The 24297-nt window shown below is 40.0% G+C and overlaps 1 protein-coding gene across 1 annotated transcript in view; it reads right to left on the bottom strand.

The window, feature by feature from the left end:
• Positions 1-24297, bottom strand: part of LOC124612717 (probable 2-oxoglutarate dehydrogenase E1 component DHKTD1 homolog, mitochondrial) — a 348152-nt gene that overhangs the window by 53762 nt on the left and 270093 nt on the right. Inside the window, exon 16 of the mRNA XM_047141074.1 lies at positions 11509-11629. Within this exon, the coding sequence (XP_046997030.1) occupies positions 11509-11629 (121 nt within the window). The remainder of the gene's footprint in view (positions 1-11508; positions 11630-24297) is intronic.

The raw sequence follows: 24297 nt of genomic DNA, 5'->3' as shown, positions 1-24297 counted from the left end.
GTCGGCATGTATACCTGAACTATCGTTGTCGGTGTTGGTCTGCTGTCGATTCTGATTAGAACAACCCGGTCACTGAACTGTTCACAGTAACACACCCTCTGCCCTACCTTCCTATTCATAACGAATCCTACACCTGTTATACCATTTTCTGCTGCTGTTGATATTACCCGATACTCATCTGACCAGAAATCCTTGTCTTCCTTCCACTTCACATCACTGACCCCTACTATATCTAGATTGAGCCTTTGCATTTCCCTTTTCAGATTTTCTAGTTTCCCTACCACGTTCAAGCTTCTGACATTCCATGCCCCAACTTGTAGAACGTTATCCTTTTGTTGATTATTCAATCTTCCCCTCCGGGAGATCCCCTCCGGGAGATCCGAATGGGGGACTATTCCAGAATCTTTTGCCAATGGAGAGATCATTATGACACTTCTTCAATTACAGGCCACATGTCCTGTGGATACACGTTACGCGTCTTTAATGCAGTGGTTTCCATTGCCTTCTGCATCCTCATGTCGTTGATCATTGCTGATTCTTCCGCCTTTAGGGGCAATTTCCCACCCCTAGGACAAGAGAGTGCCCTGAACCTCTATCCGCTCCTCCGCCCTCTTTGACAAGGCCGTTGGCAGAATGAGGCTGACTTCTTATGCCGGAAGTCTTCGGCCGCCAATGCTTATTATTTATCAAAATTTAGGCAGTGGCGAGGATCGAACCCGGGACTGAAGACGTTTTGATTATGAATCAAAGATGCTACCCCTAGACCTCAGTACACAGGTATAAAATTAGGTAATGCACTGCCTAGTGCAGTCATGGCTCTTCCTACAATTAAACTGAAACATCAGCTTAAGAAATTTTTAGTAAAACACCCTTTCTACACATTAGAAGAGTACCATACTTATATGAAGAACAACAAATGCTTTGTGAAATTATGTAAATAGAAATTAGTAAACATCTTATTGTAATTTTTTTGTAAATTAATGACCTATTCAGAAGAATGTGTTTTGTGTATTGTACAAATAACTATAATTATTACCATTTCTTTGTACATGTGCAGTGTACCATTCGATGTTGAATAAAGCTATTATTATTATTATTATTATTATTATTAAGTCCCATTGTATGCCATTTTGGATGGGAAATAAATGACAATATTATGAAAATGCGAATAAGGATCTTCATTTATGTTCAACAACTTGGACCTTTACATCATCCCACGGACAATAAGAAGACAAGGTACAGACTGACAATTCTATCAATGAAATAAGATGGGTCTTAAAAGTTTGTGCTCACTGAAATAGCCATTTTAGAACCAATTTTATACACTGCTATTTTTCATTACGTACAGTACCCAGTATTTATCTAAGTGAAGAAATGCAATTATTTATCACCAAACTCCAAAATAATGACTTTTAATTACCCAAAACACTTCATTGTGTGAACATTCTTATGAGTAGTTCTTACAATGGTGTAAATCATATCTGACAGAGAAAAAGCAAAGGGTTATTGTAACATCAACCTAAGAAACTACTCCTTAAAGTGGAGAACTATTTCACAAAGATTACTACAGGGGCCAATCTTTGGCTCAATCCTATTTCTATTTTGCATAAATGACTTACCTATATAAGTAGATATAAATTATCATTCAGTTTTGTTTGTGGATGTCACATAAGCATTGATACAGAAATAAAAATGCAGAAGAAATTTGTGAAAATATCATAAACACTCTAGGAACCTAGATTTCAGGTTCCATCCAAATGTCCTAACACAGCTGATGCAGTTTGTATCATATCATATCAATCCCCCTCCATCCACGTACAAAGACAAGAGTTCAGAGACTGTTACCTCAATGAATAGAATAAATTACCAAAATTTCAAAAATCTAAAAGCAGTGAGTTCCTTTTTAAACTTTTAATAATCATCCTAATAGTCCTCTTTTGACCTATAATGACTTTTTCAGTTCTAAGAATTTCTTGGAAATTGTTCCACACCTAATATTTAAATAGCTATATTCAAAATATATTCTTTATTCACAATAGCTGTTACATACTATATTATTGTATGGAGGACATAGTACTCTGTTGGCTGTATTTATGCAAGTGCTGTAAAATGCTCATCCAATTTATAGCTCTCAACATGCAACAGATTAAAAAAATGTTTGTCATAAAGTCGTTACCTATTTTCAAGCCAAGTTATGTGAATCAGTGGATAAGTCACCGAACTCACATTTAGAAAAAATAAAGTTTGAAATGCAGGTTGGTGGAATTATTCCATTTGCAACTGTTCTACTTGTTAGATACTTTTTTTCTTTTTTGTTGTAATGTACTGGTAATTAACATGCCAAATCTACATAAAATGTTGAAATTCATATTTAGGTCATACTCCATTAAAATATATTATTCAGTAGTTCATCCATGCTATACTGAACCAAATGATCCATTTAGTTTTACATAAAACATTTTCTTTTTAGAAAAATTGGTAATTGATTATATTCTCATGCCATGTAATTATAAAATATTGTGAACTAACAGTTGTTTATTTCTACAGTAATTTACCTCATTTAAAAGCTTTAATTTCACTCTGCCAAGTCATTGGTTTACTTTCTTTAAAAATTGAGTAACTGAAACATTACATGAAATTAAATTTTTCATTCTATTGAAAACATTTTCGACATTTTTTCTCAGATTTGATGTTACACTCATATGTGTAAATTTGGAACCTGGGATATTTACATTAAACTCAATAAACCACCACATAGGTATACACTGCATCAACCAAATAGTTCACTGAACTGTATTACTTCTGCAGTTATCTTTCACACAGTTAAACAAAATTATTGCTTGGTTTGAAACAATGACATCATCAGTACTAAATTTGACTATTTTATTGTTATAAACTAAACTAAATTAACATTTGGTGAAGACTAGTAAGTGTTTAAAATAGTATGAATGAGGATTTCAGTGTGGAAATATGTTCCATGTCACTGTGTAGAAGCTATTACATAAAGTTACTAACTTGGTTTGGTAGTATGATCGTGAAGAAAAGTGGACAGATCAGAACAATGTTAATATTTTCAAATGAAGTCATTCTGCTTTTGGCTGTTCAAACACGTTTTAACAGCCAAACGCAGAATGATTTCATTAAGAAATTTCACGAAGGCTGTGGTCCCAGTTATCATCAAACAATGTTAATGATAACATTCTTATTGACAAAAGATGCATTGTGAACTGGTTTCCAACAAAGTGTGTTAATATAAATACAGGGTGTCCCAAAATAATGTATACACTCTTTGAAATAGAATATGTCTTTAATTAAAGGAAACAGAAATACAATTTTTATGGGTAATAGTTTAGAAGGTGGTGAAAAACATAAGAATTGTTTCTTTTGTTTCAGAATTGTCAGCAAACATCACAATATTGTTTGAACAATGGAAACAGGTGCTACAGTGTTACTGGAAACAGAGGATGTGAGTGTAGTACACCGACATTGGAGAGTTGAATTTGGAACACCACCACTGACAAGAGTAACCATTACAAGAATCAGAGATAAGTTTGAAGTCAAAGGAACAGTGCATGATATGAAAAAGTGACATAGCAGATGAAATAGAAGTTCAACAGACAATGAGTGTGTCAATGCAGTAATCCAGGCATACACACGATCCCTGAAGAAATCTGTGAGGCAATGCTCTCATGAGACTGGGATCTGCAGAAGCAGTGTTCATAGAATTTTGTGGTATCAGAACTTTAAGCCTTACGTTCCAAGACTTCTCCATGCTCTTAATGAGGATGATCCTGATAGGCAAAGCGAATTTTGTGAGCAGTGCATTAACAGATGTGAAGAAGAGCAATGTTTCCAAGACCAAATTCTTTGGTCAGATGAAGCGACATTTAAACTTGATGGAACAATTAACTGCCATAACTGCATGTACTGGGCCAAGGAGAATCCATACATAACCGAGCAAAGGCATGTTAATCTACCAGAACTAACAATCTGGTATGGTCTGTCTTCTAGAGGGTTAATCATGCCATACTTCTTTGACAACAGTGTCATGGGCGACTCGTACTTGCCTGGAAATGATAACTCCTGGTCTTAGCGTTGGTTTTGAAAGGAAGATTATTACTTTCAACAGGAGGGGGTGCCACCTCAATTTCACTTGGATGTGAGGGCATTTCTCAATTGTACATTCCCTGGATAGGATCAAGAGGGAGTATGGAGTATCCTGCTCGTTCTCCAGATTTAACTCCTCTGGACTTTTTCTGTGGGGTACTCTCAAGAACACAGTTTACACTGTGAGACCACATACACTAGATGATCTTAGAGAGCAAATTGAGAAAGCCTGTGATGCTATTCCATTGGAAACAATAAAGTTGGCATGTCACTCAGTCGTAAGTCATTGTTGACGGTGTATTGCGATGGACGGACATTAGTTTGAACGTTTACCAAGTCAGAACATGAGGCACCTAACACCAATAAAATTGTATTTTTAACCACTTTCATTAAAGAGGTGTTGAGTTTCAAAGAGTGTACACATTATTTTGGGACACACTGTATATGTGGCAGAATATCAACCTTGATGGCGTTGCACCTGTTACTGAACTGTGAGATGATCAAATAAAACAATTTAAGAGTAAGAGACTTCAATGCGTCATGCGCTCCTGAGGACTTGCAGCAGTACAATCAAGTTAGTATCATTACAGATTCAAATCCCCAGCTGGCTGTCCTGATTTAAGTTTTCTGTGATTTGTGTAAATCACCAACATGACTACTTCAAAGGTTCCTTTGAAATGGCATTGCTAATTTCCAGTCAATAATTGTCCAATCTAAACTTGTACTCAGGTCTAATGAGCTTGTCACTTATGAGACATTGATCTCCCTTACTTCCTTTCTTCTCTCTATCTTTTATTTTCAGTTTAGTTTGGCTGGAGATATTACTATGCAGCAGTTTGCGCTGTCAGACAAGGGAAAATATAATGTGGAATAATGACAATATTATGAAAAGGATAGATTGCTACTCACCATATAGAGGAGATGCTGAGTCACAGACAGGCACAACACAAAGACTGCTTTTGGCAAAAAGGCCTTATTCTAAATCAGACAATGCACACACATTAATGTAAGCAAAATCACGGAGGCCAGATTGTGAGCAACTTTGCATGATGGGAAAAGCACTCTGGGTGGTGGATGTGAAGAGGAGGTTGGGATGGGGAGGGTGAGGAATTGAAAGGAGGGGTGGCGGATGGTAAAGTTCTGCTGGTGAGAGCATACAGGGACATGGTGAAGACAGGGTAGGGCAGCTAGGTGCAATGGGAGGGGGGGAGGGGGAGGAGAGAAGTAGAGGAGTGGTAAAAAGACTGTGGATACCCTGATGGAATAGAAGGTTATGTAATGCTGGAATGGGAGTAGGTAAGGAGGTAGGTGCGTGAAGGACAGGGAGTAATAAAGACTGAGGCCAGGGGTTTTTGGGAACATAAGATATAATGCAAAGAGGGTTCCCACCTGTGCAATTTGGAAAAATTGGCATTCGTAGCAAGGTTCCAGATGGTACATGCTGGGAAGCAGTCACTGAAGTGAAGAACATTGTAATGGGCAGCATGCTCAGCAACTGAGTGGTCTTGCATTGTCTTAGCTACAGTTTGTTGGTGGTCATTCTTGGGCCAGAAAGCTTGTTGCTTGTCATGCCCAGATAGAATGCAGTGCAGTGGTTGTATTGTAGCTTGTACAACCTTCTCCCAACATCAACAGTTGCTTACAGTCTGGCCTCAGTGGTCAGGGACAGTTGTCATGTTTGTACGAGTTGTGCTTGGACAGGGCGGCAACTCAAATTTGGAAAAAAAGGAATTCCATAAGAATTTCGGATGTGAGGAGAAAGAAGGTGTCAAGAAGCTTTTGATAAATTAATGGTGAGGGGAGAGGGGTAGCACACTGCAATAAAGACTTTTCTTTTCTCTCAGGTGAGCTATATACCAGCCATAATCAGTAGTTTAACCATTTTTTTAAATATTGATAATTTATATGGAATAATATTCATACAGTTGAGATATTAACCATTTTAAAAGTTGTGATTTATAAAATTCAATTTCAGTGCTAGGTTAAAAATGCAGAATTCCCCGATATTTTATGAAATTCCTGAAATACCTCTGATTTTTCCAAGGACAATGTAATTCCCTGAGGAAACCAGGTTTTCAAAAAGAACTGCCACCTTTTTGCATGAATGTGTGAGTGTTGTCTACTTTAGAAGAAGGGCTTTCAGACAAAAGCTCACATGTTTAGCAGTCTTTTTTTTGTGTCAGTCTGTGACTCAACATATCTTTTCTATGGTGAGTAGCAATCTATCCTTTTCATAATACCAAAGTTCATCCTATTTGTTTTTTATTAGGGTGTTAGTTGTTTATTTGTTGAGTAGTTGTTTTCTTCTAGCCTTTAGGCAGCTTCTCTCCCATCGGAGAAATTCCAGTGTGTAGCAACTACATCTAACGAACAAAACGCAATGTTGAGTTGAAAAGTTTCAGGACTCTGCTACTGTGGACATCATGTCTGTAAAAGAATTATGTGCATAAAATGTAAAACTGTGTTTCATTTCTCCTGTGTAAATGTCAACTCTAAACAAAAGTTCTGGCTGTGTAGGGAAGATGAGTTAGGACTAGACTTGAATAACAAAGACTGTACTTACAATATAATCAATGTGCTCATTGATGAGGTTAAAGAATTAAAAAAGTAAATCTGACGACCTCCAATGACAGAAGTTACAAAATGATGGTGAAATACTCAGAGGGGGGGGGGGGGGGGGGGGAAAGTTCCAAATCGTGAAAACAAAAACTCTATAAACGAAATTGTTGCAAAAACCAATCAGTATATTACGCCTAAAACAACATCTAAAGCTGTGAAAAAAATTACGAATGATTCCTCGTTATACATTACGACAAGGAACAGGTTTGATGTGCTACAAGAAGATGAAAATTGTGAACAACAAAGCACTGAGATAAATAAAAACTTCATAGTTCAAGAAAACAGCAAAAGTAGCGAGAAACATTCGTACAACAGACACAGCAGTAACATAAAAAGCTCACCTAAACACAAAAAAAAAAAGAATAACAGTGTTTGCAGACAGCCATGGGCGATCAGTTGCAGCTAACTTAATGCATCAAAGTCATAAACATTTCGTAATCCAAGGAAATGTTATACCAGGTGCACCATTAACTTCAATACTTGAAAGCTGTAACAACTTACAGAGTCTCACAATGAATGACACAGTTGTAATCTGGGGTGGCACAAATGATGTAGCCAAAAACGAAGCAGACAGGGCATTAAATGCTATAACATCAGCATTAATTAAGCTTCAGCATACAAATGTAATCATAGTAGGGATACCCCATAGATATGATCTTGAAAACTGGTCTTGTGTGAATGATGAAACCAGGAAACAAATAGGAAAATAGCCAAAATAGTGAAATCTTTCCAAAACACTCAGTTTGTAACAGTCCCTGAGAACAGAGACTGGTACACTTCTCACGGACTACACCTAAATGCTAATGGCAAGGAAGAAATGGCCAGAACTTTACTTGCAGTCATCTCTCCAAAAAATCAACTAAAGCCTGCAATATCACTCGAGTGGAAGGATCCAGATGGAACTGAGCAAATAATACCACAGCAAGAAAAAACTACAGTACCAGAAATCAACCACAATGTTGTCAAGAGGACAGTAACGAACAATGGAGTAGGAAGATCAGTTTGCAGCAACAGGATATTCAAAAGTCCAGAAACACATTGTGCCCCTAGAAGATCCTCAAGACCAATAAAACCCAGAGTTCAAAGTGACATGTTTTTGTGGGAAAGTAAAGCAACTAACAAATTCCCAGGACTGGGTAAAAACAACTTGCCAAGCCAGCTAGTTAAAACAACAGAAGCTGTGGCATCAACTGCACACTCTTCAGCATCACTTAATCAAATGTGGTGGAGTGTACAACTCCAGTTACTGCAACACCAGGTGGTTCGGCAACTCCTCGGACTGTATGGAGCAAGAAGGCACCTCAACAGCTACCTTGACAACTAGACAGACAGAAGCCAGGTTGGGTAGTAGATCAAGAAATGCAAGATCGCCAAAGAACAGGAACACTTTTAATGCCTGGATCCAGAAATTATGTAAGTGAACCAACTCAATGCATTTTAAAGGAAGATAATCAGAGTGACCAGTTAAAAATACCACTAAGGCTCATGCACCTAAACATACAGTACCTTAGAAATAAGCTTAATATATTACAGGTTTTTGTAAATGAACAGTCACCTCATATAGTAGTGTTAACTGAGCATGGATTAAAATCTGATGAAATTATTTACTGTAAACTAGACGGCTACTCCTTTGCAAATAGTTATTGTAGACAGCAACATAAGGGTGGTGGTGTGGCAGTTTACATTAGTGAGAATCTCGAGTACAAGAAAATAAACTATCTAGACCAGTACAACAAAGAAGGCTTGATTGAAGTGACAGGCATTGAAGTCCACACCAAAGAGTGTAGAGAGGTTATGAGAAAACATAAAGTTATTGGGATTTATCATCCACCAAAGGCTGATGTAGTTAGCTTCATAGACATATTTAGTAGAGTAGTGGGACGTTGTGGTCCCAGTGACCTAACTATACTTGGTGATCTGAATACTGAGGCAAAATCTTACAGTTTGTGTAATATGAGGTTAATAGATACTCTTAACCCATATAATCTCATAAATGTAGTAAATAGTGATACCAGGGTAACGAAGTCCACATCTAGCAGAATTGATTACATTATACTATGTAAACATATTAAAGACAGTGTTAGGTGCTGGAATATGGATTTTCACTACTCTGACCACAAATGCCAGCTTGTAGAGTATGTAAACACAAGCATCCCAAAAATGACAAAAGTTATAGAAAATAAAAGAATCCTAAAAGAGGGTTTCATCCTAGCCCTAAGAAATAAATTAGCTATAGAGGACTGGGATCTGGTTTACCAGACTGAAGGATCTAAAAACAAATGGGCCAAATTCTATGATACTATGCTAAGACACTTTGACAGATGCTGCCCTGTTAAGAAAATACAAAAAGTGTTCACCCATAACCAAAGTGCAAAAACCAACAGACTGATACTTCCAGCAAATATGATAAAACTCAGGCAAAACATCCAGGACCTGGATGTGTTACGTAAGTCAACAAACCTGCAGGTCTTTAAGGCCAAGTACAGCGAAGCCAAGAAAATCCTTAAGAAAGAGCTTTCAAATCTAAGAAAACAGACATACAGCAGTGAAATAGCTCAATCAGACAATATAGCCAAGACCTCATGGAGAATTGTAAATCAATTTCACAAAGCCACACCGAAGCCAGAAACTGAAATTGTAAATATAAGACATGAAGAAAACACAATTAAATATCCTAATAAAGTCTGCAATGTTTTCAATAAATACTTTATATCTGCAGCTGTTAGCCCAGTTAATAACACAATTGTGAGTAGTGAGGTAAAGCTCTGCCCCTTTGAAGAGTCACCTTTTGAATTCAAACAAGTAAGTGAAAAAGAAATAGGCAGGATAGTAAATAACCTAAAGAATAAGTACTCATCTGGATGGGATGGTTTGAGTAGTATCGTGATTAAAAAATGTAATAAAGAATTAGTTAAAATAATCACCCACCTGGTAAACTGCAGTATCAGAGAACATACATTTCCAAATGTATTGAAATGGAGCACAGTTAAACCAGTGCATAAAAAAGGATCCAAGGAAGAGGTTTCAAATTTCAGGCCCATATCATTAATACCTGTCTTCAGCAAAGTATTTGAAATTGTGCTGCTGACACAACTTAGTGACTATTTCTTGAAAAATAAGTTCCTAACAGAGACACAACATGAATTCCAAAAAGATCATAGTACTATCACAGCAATTACGGAATTTCTTCACAAAGTGTATGGTGTCCTTGATCAAGGAATGCAAACAGCTGGCATATTTCTAGACCTTACTAAAGCCTTTGACTTGGTAAACCATGAGTTACTTTTAAGTAAACTTGAGTCATACAATGTAAATGCTGCATCCATGCAATTGCTGGCTACATATTTATTTAACCACAAGCAGTGTACAAAGCTGACTTACAAAATCAATAATCAGATCATTAATTTCCAGTCCAAATATGAGACAGTCACACCAGGTGTACCCAGGGCTCAATTTTGGGCCCTTTGCTTTTCCTAGTGTACATACATGATATAGAGCAACCTTTGAACTCCCAATTGATAACCTTTGCAGACGATACCTCACTGTTATTTCTTGATAAACAAAATGATGAGTTAACGTTGGTAGCAACTGAGGGACTACATCAAATAACTACTTATTTTCAAGATCAAGGTTTGAAAGTTAATATCAGTAAATCTCAGTTATTGCCATTTAAACTTACAAACTCACACCAAACCTCTATCAGCAACATAGGTGGAATTCAAGTAGTGGGCACAGAAGGCTGCAGATTTCTAGGTATTCACCTAGATGAAAATCTAAGATGGGTAAACGATATCAAATTTTTATGCAATAAAATCAGCAGTTCATTATATCTAATCAGCCAGTTATCAAAAGTAGTCCCACATCAGACATTTTAAATAATTTATTATGGAACCATTTTTGCACAGATTAATTACGGAATAGAGATATGGGGTTGTGCTGCCGACATACATATGAACAGAATATTAACCCTACAGAAAAGAGCAGTCAGAATTATCCATGGATTAGGGAAATCTTTGTTCATCATAAATACCTCACAGTCTACTCACTGTATCTTTACAAATTAATTATATTTTTTGTAACACATCAAAACAAAGCAACAAAGTGCTCTGATATGCATGCCTATAATACAAGAAATAAAGACTGCTACTACAGACAAAGAACAAAATTAAAAACAACAGACCATAGTCCACGCATTAGTGCTCAAATATGGTACAACAGATTACCGAGCTCTTTAAGGTGCCACAAAGGGAACTTATTCAAAGTGAAACTGAAATATTTCTTGATTGACAAGTGTTTATATTCTTTAAGTGAATATTAATATTAAACTAAAATAAATCATTGTGTAAAATCTGAATATTTGTAATAGGTACAATGTAACACCCAATATTGTGCCTTATTAGGTACAATGGTACATTTGTATCATGTATGAGTAATCACATATGTATTTATGACTGTACTAAACTTGTAAAAAAATGCTATGACGTTTGCAAAAGACACCAGTTGGTGTCTCCATGCAATAAATAAATAAATAAATATTTGTTGCTGATTATCATGTAAATGTCATCAGCAAACTATACTATTTTCTCTTCCATGCCATACCAAAAGAAAATATTAAGGTAAATTAGAAACAATATGATAACCCCTATATTACATTGAGGGACACCAATGGTTATACATTCTTTGCTAGGAGGCTATTTATCTATGTATTAAGATCCACCAACCATAACACTGTAAATAAAATATGTAAAATCACATTTTCACTTTGCATTAGGGAATACAAACCTATTACAGGAGAGAAGGTAGTGCCAGGAGACATATCTGATAATGATGATGTTGCCTCAGGCAATCTCAACAATGTTTTTGGAGTTACAATTATCAAAGGTTTTCTGTAAGGCCAAAGAACCTAAAAATGAGAAATAACAGAACTTGATTTAGAACTTTTGTGCTTGTTCATTCACAATTCATACATTATACTATAATTATAAAGTCTTTAGGCAGTGGCAACTCTTAGCTGTTGATCATGGACTTGGGATGTGGACAGTTCATTCATTCATTCACACATTGTTTTATGTAAGTTCCATATTTAAGGGGAACTTTCAGGGATATGGAACAAGTCATGTTACAAATTAAGAGGCCATATTGAAGGGGAACTTTCAGGGATATGGAACAAGTCATCTTACAAATTAAGAGGCAGAAGTAACTGCCCAGGGCTGCTTCTGTAAAGTGTACTAACAATGAATTGTGACTAATGCTAATCTACTCATACTGACAGTTATCATAGTTACTTCTTGATCGCTTTATATGTGTATGTTACGGGAAAAACGAATACTTTGAAAAGTGACATTAATCCTTCTCCTATACTACTCAGTTGCTGTTTTGAATTAATAGATACAAAAATCATATAATTTTACGTAGAACCTTATCAGCAGTCTACATACTAGAAAAGTTAAGCTCTATATGATATTAGAGTTACACAGAATGTACACTCTTGAGTCCAGATAATCTGATAAATTGAAGGAGTGACTAAATATTTAATGTTTTGCTTTGTTTTTCAATATTTGAGGATTTTCAATTTCCTGCTTGATGTGCAAAAGTGATCTGCTATAGACACTTACACTACACTATAAAACTCCATTCTCAACCTTATTTTTATTTCTAGAATCGTGGTTGTGAATTCATCCTAAATCAACTTTTGTTATTAACTGCAAATACTATTTCAGAGTGTATGTATCGGCACAGAAGTATAAAGTCTCTAAAGAGGCTTCTGTAAAAAGTTCAGTTACCAACTTTGCACAACATTCTTATTGCATGTTTCTGCAGAAAAACACTTTTCCCCCTCAGTTGCATTACCCAAGAAGATTATGCCATAAGATAGTTTTGAGCCCAAGTATGTAAAGTATACTAGCATTATTGACTAAAGGTCAACAAAATGAAAACTGAGATTTATGCTTGTAAAGCAGACAAACTGAGGTTTTTGGATAACTTATCCACAAGCTGGTCAAGTGAAGCTGACCTGTGTGGAAAGCAAGCTGTGAGGAATGAATAACATGCAAAAAACTGTGCCATGAGCATGCTGTGCTCTTAACATATCTATCTTGTGGAATTTTTCAAAGATTTAATGAAGAAAATCTTCCATTGATTTGATAGCCTCTATTTCACACTTTCCAATTATTTGCTGTGTTTAGATTTAGATGCAAGTGCAGTATTTTCAAGTCTTCAGATCATCTACACACTTTGCAATTATTTGCTGAGTTTAGGTTCAGATGTAGATGCAATCTTTTCCAAATCTTCAGATCACTCTACACACTTTGTAATTATTTACTGAATTTGGATTTAGATGCATATGCAGTCTTTTCCAAATTTTCAAATCACTCTACAATCAATAATGTGTTCTCAAATATACAGTTCTTAAAATCATACAATTAAAATATATTTTGCAGTTCTTTTTCTGGGTGTTTAATAGTGAATTTTCTGTGAAACATGAGGCAGAATCATCCACATCTACATCTACATTTATACTCTGCAAGCCACCCAACGGTGTGTGGCGGAGGGCACTTTACGTGCCACTGTCATTACCTCCCTTTCCTGTTCCAGTCGCGTATGGTTTGCGAGAAGAACGACTGTCTGAAAGCCTCCATGCGCGTTCCAATCTCTCTAATTTTACATTCGTGATCTCCTCGGGAGGTATAGGTAGGCGGAAGCAATATATTCGATACCTCATCCAGAAACGCACCCTCTCGAAACCTGGCGAGCAAGCTACACCGCGATGCAGAGCGCCTCTCTTGCAGAGTCTGCCACTTGAGTTTGTTAAACATCTCCGTAACGCTATCATGGTTACCAAATAACCCTGTGACGAAACGCGCCGCTCTTCTTTGGATCTTCTCTATCTGGTACGGATCCCACACTGATGAGCAATACTCATGTATAGGTCGAACGAGTGTTTTGTAAGCCACCTCCTTTGTTGATGGACTACATTTTCTAAGGACTCTCCCAATGAATCTCAGCCTGGTACCCGCCTTACCAACAATTAATTTTATATGATCATTCCACTTCAAATTGTTCTGCACGTATACTCCCAGATATTTTACAGAAGTAACTGCTACCAGTGTTTGTTCCGCTATCATATAATCATACAATAAAGGATCCTTCTTTCTATGTATTCGCAATACATCACATTTGTATATGTTAAGGGTCAGTTGGCACTCCCTGCACCAAGTGCCTATCCGCTGCAGATCTTCCTGCATTTCGCTACAATTTTCTAATGCTGCAACTTCTCTGTATACTACAGCATCATCCGCGAAAAGCCGCATGGAACTTCCGACACTATCTACTAGGTCATTTATATATATTGTGAAAAGCAATGGTCCCATAACACTCCCCTGTGGCACGCCAGAAGTTACTTTAACGTCTGTAGATGTCTCTCCATTGAGAACAACATGCTGTGTTCTGTTTGCTAAAAACTCTTCAATCCAGCATCACAGCTGGTCTGATATTCCGTAGGCTCTTACTTTGTTTATCAGGCGACAGTGCGGAACTGTATCGAACGCCTTCCAGAAGTCAAGAAAAATAGCATCTACCTGGGAGCCCGTATCTAATATTTTCTGGGTCTCATGAACAAATAAAGCGAGTTGGGTCTCACACGATCGCTGTTTCCGGAATCCATTTTGATTCCTACAGAGTAGATTCTGGGTTTCCAAAAACGACATGATACTCCAGCAAAAAACATGTTCTAAGATTCTACAATAGATCGACGTCAGAGATATAGGTCTATAGTTTTGCGCATCTGCTCGACGACCCTTCTTGAAGACTGGGACTACCTGTGCTCTTTTCCAATCATTTGGAACCTTCCGTTCCTCTAGAGACTTGCGGTACATGGCTGTTAGAAGGGGGGCAAGTACTTTCGCGTACTCTGTGTAGAATCGAATTGGTATCCCGTTAGGTCCAGTGGACTTTCCTCTGTCGAGTGATTCCAGTTGCTTTTCTATTCCTTGGACACTTATTTCGATGTCAGCCATTTTTTCGTTTGTGTGAGGATTTAGAGAAGGAACTGCAGTGCGGTCTTCCTCTGTGAAACAGCTTTGGAAAAAGGTGTTTAGTACTTCAGCTTTACGCGTGTCATCCTCTGTTTCAATGGCATCATCATCCCGGAGTGTCTGGATATGCTGTTTTGAGCCACTTACTGATTTAATGTAAGACCAGAACTTCCTAGGATTTTCTGTCAAGTCGGTACATAGAATTTTACTTTCGAATTCACTGAACGCTTCACGCATAGCCCTCCTTACGCTAACTTTGACATCGTTTAGCTTCTGTTTGTCTGAGAGGTTTTGGCTGCGTTTAAACTTGGAGTGAAGCTCTCTTTGCTTTCGCAGTAGTTTCCTAACTTTGTTGTTGTACCACGATGGGTTTTTCCCGTCCCTCACAGTTTTACTCGGCACGTACCTGTCTAAAACGCATTTTACGATTGCCTTGAACTTTTTCCATAAACACTCAACATTGTCAGTGTCGGAACAGAAATTTTCGTTTTGATCTGTTAGGTAGACTGAAATCTGCCTTCTATTACTCTTGCTAAACAGATAAACCTTCCTCCCTTTTTTTATATTCCTATTAACTTCCATATTCAGGGATGCTGCAACGGCCTTATGATCACTGATTCCCTGTTCTGCACATACAGAGTCGAAAAGTTCGGGTCTGTTTGTTATCAGGAGGTCCAAGGTGTTATCTCCACGAGTCGGTTCTCTGTTTAATTGCTCGAGGTAATTTTCGGATAGTGCAATCAGTATAATGTCACTCAATGCTCTGTCCCTACCACCCGTCCTAAACATCTGAGTGTCCCAGTCTATATCTGGTAAATTGAAATCTCCACCTAAGACTATAACATACTGAGAAAATTTATGTGAAATGTATTCCAAATTTTCTCTCAGTTGTTCTGCCACTAATGCTGCTGAGTCGGGAGGTCGGTAAAAGGAGCCAATTATTAACCTAGCTCGGTTGTTGAGTGTAACCTCCACCCATAATAATTCACAGGAACTATCCACTTCTACTTCACTACAGGATAAACTACTACTAACAGCGATGAACACTCCACCACCGGTTGCATGCAATCTATCCTTTCTAAACACCGTCTGTACCTTTGTAAAAATTTTGGCAGAATTTATCTCTGGCTTCAGCCAGCTTTCTGTACCTATAACGATTTCAGCTTCGGTGCTTTCTATCAACACTTTAAGTTCTGGTACTTTACCAACGCAGCTTCGATAGTATACAATTACAATACCGACTGCTGCTTGGTCCCCGCAAGTCCTGACTTTGTCCCGCGCCCGTTGAGGCTGTTCCCCTTTCTGCACTTGCCCAAGGCCATCTAACCTAAAAAACCGCCCAGTCCACGCCACACAACCTCTGCTACCCGTGTAGCCGCTTGCTGCGTGTAGTGGACCCCACCACCCCATGGCGCAAGTCGAGGAATCTGCAGCCCACACAGTGGCAGAACTGTCTCAGCCTCTGATTCAGACCCTCCACTCGGCTCTGTACCAAAGATCCGCAGTCAGTCCTGTCGACGATGCTGCAGATGGTGAGCTCTGCTTTCATCCTGCTAGCGAGACTGGCAGTCTTCACCAAATCAGATAGCCACTGGAAGCCAGAGAGGATTTCCTCCGATCCATAGCGACACACATCATTGGTGCTGACATGAGCGACTACCTGCAGATGGGTGCACCCCGTACCCTTCATGGCATCCGGAAGGACCCTTTCCACATTTTGAATGACTCCCCCCGGTATGCACACGGAGTGCACATTGGTTTTCTTCCCCTCTCTTGCCGCCATATCCCTAAGGGGCCCCATTATGCGCCTGACATTGGAGCTCCCAACTACCAGTAAGCCCACCCTCTGCGACCGCCCGGATCTTGCAGACTGAGGGGCAACCTCTGGAACAGGACAAGCAGCCATGTCAGGCTGAAGATCAGTATCAGCCTGAGACATAGCCCGAAACCAGTTCATCAGACAAACTGGAGAGGCCTTCCATTCAGCCCTCCGGAATGTCTTTCGCCCCCTGCCACACCTTGAGACGACCTCCCACTCTACCACAGGTGAGGGATCAGCCTCAATGCGGGCAGTATCCCGGGCAACCACAGTCGTAGTCCGATCGGGGGATGCGTGGGACGAACTGGCCGTCCTGACAAACCCCCATCCGGACCCCCACAGTGATGCCCATTGGCAACAGCCTCAAGCTGTGTGACCGTAGCCGACACTGCCTGAAGCTGGGAGCGAAGGGATGCCAACTCAGCCTGCATCCGAACACAGCAGTTGCAGTCCCTATCCATGCTAAAAACTGTTGTGCAAAGAACGTCTGAACTAACATACAGAGAGCGCAAACAAATCGACACAAAATTTAAATGGTTATTAAAATACAAGATTGCCTAGTAAATGCAGTAATGCTGCTACTTGCGCACTGCTTACACACTGCTCGGCGGCGGAACAAGACTACGCGATTTTATACTATTCAGGTACTAAAACGCGATGCTACAACTCTCAAATACTATAATACACCCAAAATTTATGAATTAAACAATGCAAGTACCAAAAACATGCAAAGAAATTAAGAATTAAGCTATGTAACAAATGAGTGAGGTAGGAGTATATGACTTGCTTCTGCAGCTGCTTATCCAACGACGGCAGGGAGCACACTGACTGTGACCAACCGACACTGGCCGTTCAAAACAAAAACAGAAGACAGATGACTACGCGAATTTACACTATTCAGGTACTAAAACGCGATGCTACAACTCTCAAATACTATAATACACCCGAAATTTATGAATTAAACAATGCAAGTACCAAAAACACGCAAAGAAATTAAGAATTAAACTATGTAACAAATGAGTGAGGTAGGAGTATACGACTTGCTGCTGCAGCTGCTTATCCAACGGCGGCAGGGAGCACACTGACTGTGACCAACCGACACTGGCCGTTCAAAACAAAAACAGAAGACAAATGACTACGCGAATTTACACTACTCAGGTACTAAAACTCGATGCTACAACTCTCAAATACTATAATACGCCCAAAATTTATGAATTAAACAATGCAAGTACTAAAAACACGCAAAGAAATTAAGAATTAAACTATGTAACAAATGAGTGAGCTAGGAGTATACGACTTGCTGCTGCAGCTGCTTATCCAACGGCGGCAGGGAGCATCATGTGTATGATATGCAACAGAAAGTGGTTCTGAATAAATATTAAAATGCATGATTGCTACAAAAATAATTGTCCTTGCTTTAGTATACACTAATGAACAATTGAATGAGGAGTATCAGTTGTGTTAAAGAGAAAGAACCTCTGTTGGCATGTAGAATGGTGAAGCAGGGGTGTGATGTTATTGCCGTTTATGATCCTGGATGTGCTGGGAACCAGCTTTACTGCCACATCCATGTGCTATGTCCGAGGACGGGGCTAGGCAATGGGAATGTGATGGAAATTGATAAGAGTTGTTTTGTCAATGAACTACATTTATTTAGCCATACCTTACTAAATGTTACAAATAAACTCTTATATTCAATGTCCACACTGGCACATTGCACTGGTGGTATGGCTTGATCAATGATCCTGGAGGATACACACTCTGGTGATTAGTATGTTGCATGACTGTGTGAACCATGCGAAACAAAGATTGAGACTCCAAATTGTCACTTTCCAGCATGCCCCCCGACCATCATGTCTTCTGCTGATGGTGAAAGAAACTGCAAAATGAATGAATGTGCGAGACTTTGTGTATGCATTTGTGGGGGTCACATTAACTCGACCCATGTGGTCAGGGCTGTGTGTTGCATTGTGATGTCCAGCTAGCACTACTGCCTGCTTTGTCTAGTGTGGGCTACTGCACACTACACCATTGCCAAAATTTGGCACAATGGTAAATCTGCACACACAAGCTGGCAAATGTGGAGCACTGTTTGTTTGTGTTGGCTGTGACCACAGTTCCGCTGTTCACGCATATCTGCAGTTCAGCCATGGCACAGATCCTCTCTTGGAGAGCAGGGCTCCATAACTGTGAGAAAGTGTGGCGATCAGACTGTGGCTCATAGGTGTTTAGAGTTCACATGCTGTGTGGTGATGTTAGTGCGAGTGCAATGGTGGCAGGTCAGTCAGCGGAGGAAGGGTGGTGGCCAATGATGTCTGCATGCAGGGATGGTGAGCATGCGGTGAGTGTGTCCTCGAATGTTAAGCTAGTGGCGTCAGTGGCAGCTGGCACTCGCTACAAACTGTCCACAGCAATGTGTGACACAGGTCTGTGGCTGTGTGTCAGTTAGAAAGATGTCTCAAAATCTGTTGCACTGGTAGCTTAATAATGACATAGAGCAATCACTAGTGCTACAGTTAACACAATACAGTATAATGAAGTTCTCCATTTGAATTGCTCAGAATGACATCCAGATTGACAAATCAGAGGTTCATGAGTTGCACTGTTCCACAAGTTCGCCGACGGACTCAGTCGTAGAAGCACGGTGGAGCACTCTATCTGACCTCAATGCTCAAGACAGCAGAGGTACAGAGATTGCATGCTGAGTATAAACTTGCATTAGTATGGTGTTGTCATGACTCAAATGCTGGTCCAGGAGCTGCAATGGGCAATTCCAGTAGCACGAAGATGATGTCTGGAGCTCAACAGGAACACAAGTACAAAAACCGGCATGGATACTGATCTGGTCTCAACGCCTGACATGTTGGATACATGGGGACATGAAAGTCAGTCCAGAAACTTTGACAGGCAAGCAGCCTGGAGGAGGTTGTGATGAAGAGAGGTGGGATATTTTTACTTCCCCCTCTTGTTTTGCCATCTGCCTCCTTAAATTCATTTTTTCATTTTTGAACTAATTACCATTAATATACGTGAGTTTAATCTGCATTTTTACAAAAGAGAAAGGTTGGCACTCAGTTTTAAAGAATATAGTACCAGATCTAATTTTGTGCTTAGTTTCATGTGTGTCATTGATTTTCTAATTCATTTTGATTATTATTAGTTAGTGTCTTTTGTTATAGGGTGAAATCAGTAATTGTTTCATAACTTAAATTCTAATGTTGACTTATAAACAAATATAAATTCTATAACAATTATAAACATCTAGAGGAACAACTAATAGTATTCTTAAAGGATTTATTTGGCTCTATTCAAAAACATGCTAGCAAAGACAGCTCTTAATTAATTCCAAAGTAATTACCATTTTTGTCAAAAGTATCGTTTGCATTAATTTCATGATTTAAACAAATAATCCAGCTTAACCCTTGTAGTAGAAGAAACTGTTAAAATGACACAATTTTTTGATGTATGCAATTAATTGAAGGAGTTAATTTTTAAGTGTAATTTTTGTAAATTAAACATCAAACAATGTGTAGTTTCAGAGCCTATTACTTTGATGATATATAAGGGTCCAATCTTTGGTCCTGAGACAGTCAGTCCACAACCGAGTTTCAGACAAGAAACGTGTGTAGGTATGAACAACAACAATGCATCAACGTAACTGTAAAATAAATGGTACACCTATAGGCCATGCGTTAAAGCAATGACGGCATCTGTTCAATTTATCTGAAAGACTGTGAAATGTTTGGTTAGGTTTTCATTGCTCATAGATGTTCAACAGTAAACTATTGTAGCAGTATGTTGATGTTTGATTGCAATCTATTAAAGAGGCTTATTGAAAGTTAAACAACAGTGCACTGGCCATATAACTGTGTATTATTGGGGGTTTTGGACAGTGAAAGTAAAGAATTGTGAAATGCAAATGTGCACCTGCCGGCTACATCATTTAAAGTACTCAGTGTTGAACTTCCACCACCATTTTTCAGCCAGTATAGCAATGCAGTACATCGACACCAAGGACAATCAATGATGAAATAAAGCAGGCAAACATCACAAGGTGTTCAGAGCTTGACTGCAAGTGAGGCCAGCTGGAGACATGGTCTCTACAACAGATAGCGGCTGTGGGGAAGCAGATTCTAATGCTGTATGGCAGGTGGGGTGCATGCTTGCTGCATGGCTTCCCATTGCACTCAATGTGCAGAGTTTTCCACTGTGGGTGATCATGTGTGGTCTAGAATAGGGCAGCTGGAGATGTGGCTGTACTGCATCAGTACGTAACATGACATGCTTGCAGCACTGCAGGTTGCCATGCACGAATACACTATGTGATCAAATGTATCTGGACACCTGGCTGAAAATGACTTACAAGTTCATGGTGTCCTCCATTGGTAATGCTGATGACAGCTTCCACTCTCGCAGGCATACATTCGATCAGGTGCTAAAAGGTTTCTTGGGGAATGGCAGCCCATTTTTCACAGAGTGCTGCACTGAGGAGAGGTATCAATGTTGGTCGGTGAGGCCTGGCATGAAGTCAGCACTCCAAAACATCCCAAAGGTGTTATATAGGATGCAGGTCAGATCTCTATGCAGGCCAGGCCATTACAGGGATGTTATTGTTGTGCAACCACTCTGCCACTGACTGTGTATTATCAACAGGTGCTCAATCGTATTGAAAGATGCAGTCACCATTCCCGAATTGCTCTTCAACAGTGGGAAGCAAGAAGGTGCTTAAAACATTGATGTAGGCTTGTGCTGTGATAGTGCATGCAAAACAACAAGGGGTGCAAACCCCCTCTATGAAAAACACGACCACACCATAACACCACCGCCTCTGAATTTTAATGTTGGCACTACACATGCTGGTAGATGACGTTCACTGGGCATTCGCCATACCCACACCCTGCCATCGGATCACCACACTGAGTACCGCGATTTTTCCACTGTTCAATCATCCAATGTTTACACTCCGTACACCAAGCAAAGTGTCATTTGGCATTTACCGGTGTGATGTGTGGCTTATGATCAGCTGCTCAACCATGAAATCCAAGTTTTCTCACCTCCTGCCAAACTGTCACAGTACTTGCAGTGGATCCTGATGCAGTTCGGAATTCCTGTATGATGGTCTGGATAGATGTCTGCCTATTACACATTACGACCCTCTTCAACTATTGGCAGTCTCTGTTGGTCAACAGACGAGGTCGGCCTGTATGCTTTTGTACTGTAGGTGTCCCTTCACGTTTCCACTTTATGTTGGAAGAAGTGGACCTAGGAATGTTTAGGAGTGTGGAAATCTTGCATACAAACATATGACACAAGTGACACCCAATCACCTGACCACGTTCGAAGTCCATGAGTTCCGCGGAGCACCCCATTCTGCTCTCTAACAATGTCTAATGACTACTGAGGTCACTGATATGGTGTACTTGGCAGTAGGTAGCAGTACAATGCACCTAATATGAAATACATATGTTTTTGTGGGTATCCAGATACTTTTCCGCTGCTGTGCCACTTCTGTGTGTATGCTCGGAGGTCAGCCATGTGAGGTCACAGATGTTCTGCCAGAATAGGGGCTATGTCATCATGAGTGAATGGTACTTCCTCTTCAAAATCACCTGGGATTGCGAGAGGTCACCCATAAATGAGGTGGCATTATTCACAGACCCAGCAGTACCATTGAGGGGGGAGGGGCCTCCATCCAAGTGGTGTCATGGCATGTGAGAGAGGCTTTCAGAGTCCTATGGAGATGTTTAATCATGCTGTTCGATGCCAGATGACAGCTTGCGGTTCTGTGTATATGGATGCCACACAGTCTGGTGACATGCGTGAACAATGCACAGTCAAACTGGTGGCCACGGTCTATTGTCATGAGGCCGAAGTATCAGAAGTATGCCACCCAGGTGTCGATAAAGGCAGTGGTGGCAGTCTCGGCAGTGATTTCTGTGATGGGTATTGTCTCTGGCTAGTGAGTGAAATGATCCACCATAGGTCTACGTGGACATGTGCAAATCGGCATGTCATGTTGGGGAAGGCACCCATGGGTGTGTGGGTATGCCTCCCAACTTTGGTGCACTGGCATGTGGTGTAAGAGTGTGCACATTCAGGGCAGTCATTCTGTTGCCCAGACCAGACAAAACGTACAGCCACGACTGTCGCAGTAGTGTTGGTTCTGGGGTGTGATAGTCCATGGACTCAGTCAAAGGCACTGCACCTGAATTTCTTCAGAAGGAATGGTCGGTGAGTGCCAGTGGAAATGTCACACCAAATCTGCCATGTAGAGGCAGCGACAGGCACTATCTCCAGATGTAGGCCGCTGAAGGTGTCGTGATGACACTATGCAGTTTTTCATTACTCTCCTGTACTTGGGCGACGTTCTCAAAGATCACAGGAGGTGAGATAATGGCACACACTCAGAACAAGCAAACGGCCACTATATTGTCTATCCCAGAAATATGGCAAATATCTGTCATAAATTGAGACACATTTTCTAATTGCTGGAATTGGCGTGGTGAACACTTGGAGTGATTGTTTCAAAACATGTGAGTTGTTGGTTTATGGTCTGTGAATATGACAAATTGTCAGGCTTCTGCCAATGGCTGGGAGTATCCAACTGCCATGTATATCAAAAACAACTCCTGGTCATGAGTGCTCCAAATGTGTTGCAATTCTGATAGCTTCTTTGAGAAAAAACCAAGGAACTGTAAGCTCTGGCTGACATGCTCCTGTAGCACCACACCGATGGCGATCAGGCTGGCATCCACCACTATGATTAAGTCTGTGCCATGTACTGTGTCCACAAGTAGTGTCACTTCTGTGAGATTCCTTTTTGACTCAGTGGAGCTTTGCTCCCATGTGTCTGTCCAATTCACAGAAGTCTCCCTTTTGAGTGGGGAATGATGTTTTGGCTTAGTCACAGGTTCTCATATGATGGCAGTGTTGGGCAGATGGCTGTGATATAAGTTCAACATGCCAAGATAACAGTGTAATTCTTTGTATGTCTGCAGATGTGGCATGTTCAGAATCACTTGTACTTTCTCCAGTAGTGGCGTTGATCCTCTGGGGGTGATTGAATCGCCAAGGAACTCAATTTCTGTCACACAGAAAGTGCACTTCAATGGGTTCATAAGGATTTTGGCTTTACTCAGGTTCTGGAAGATGGTCATTAGGTGGCGGTGGTGGTGGTGGTGGTGGTGGTGGTGGTGGTGGTGGTGGTGGTGGAGGAGGAGGAGGAGGAGGAGGAGGTGATGGTGATGGTGGAGCTCGGGCGACTTCGAGAATACCAGGATGTCATCGAGGTACGTGAAACAATGTGGCAAGCATTGCAAGATGCCATCCAGGAACTGCTGCCAGGTCTGGACAGTATTCCAAAGATGGAAAGTCATAAACAGACTTTCAAAAAGCCCAAAGAGGATGACAATAGCCATTTCCTGAACATCTTCAGGTGTCAATGGAATTTGTGTGTACACCATTGCACAACTGATCTTACTAAATGTGACACAGCCTGCCAAGCCATGGGTAAAATCTTGAAGGTGCAGTACTGGATATTGATCTGGCACTGTTCATGAATTAAGGGTGTGATAGTGTCCATACAGGTGTGACGAATTTTTTTTGAAACTAAATGCAACACAGATGACCATGGGCTGCTTGATGGCCGAATGATACCTTGCTGCTTCATGGCCTTAAACTCAGCCTTTGCTACTGCAAGTCTATTGGGTATGAATTGAC

This window comes from Schistocerca americana, chromosome 4 (assembly GCF_021461395.2).
Source record: "Schistocerca americana isolate TAMUIC-IGC-003095 chromosome 4, iqSchAmer2.1, whole genome shotgun sequence".
NCBI classification, from domain to species: domain Eukaryota; kingdom Metazoa; phylum Arthropoda; class Insecta; order Orthoptera; family Acrididae; genus Schistocerca; species Schistocerca americana.
Note: the sequence above shows the minus strand (reverse complement) of the source record. Positions and strands in the feature narration are given on the sequence as shown.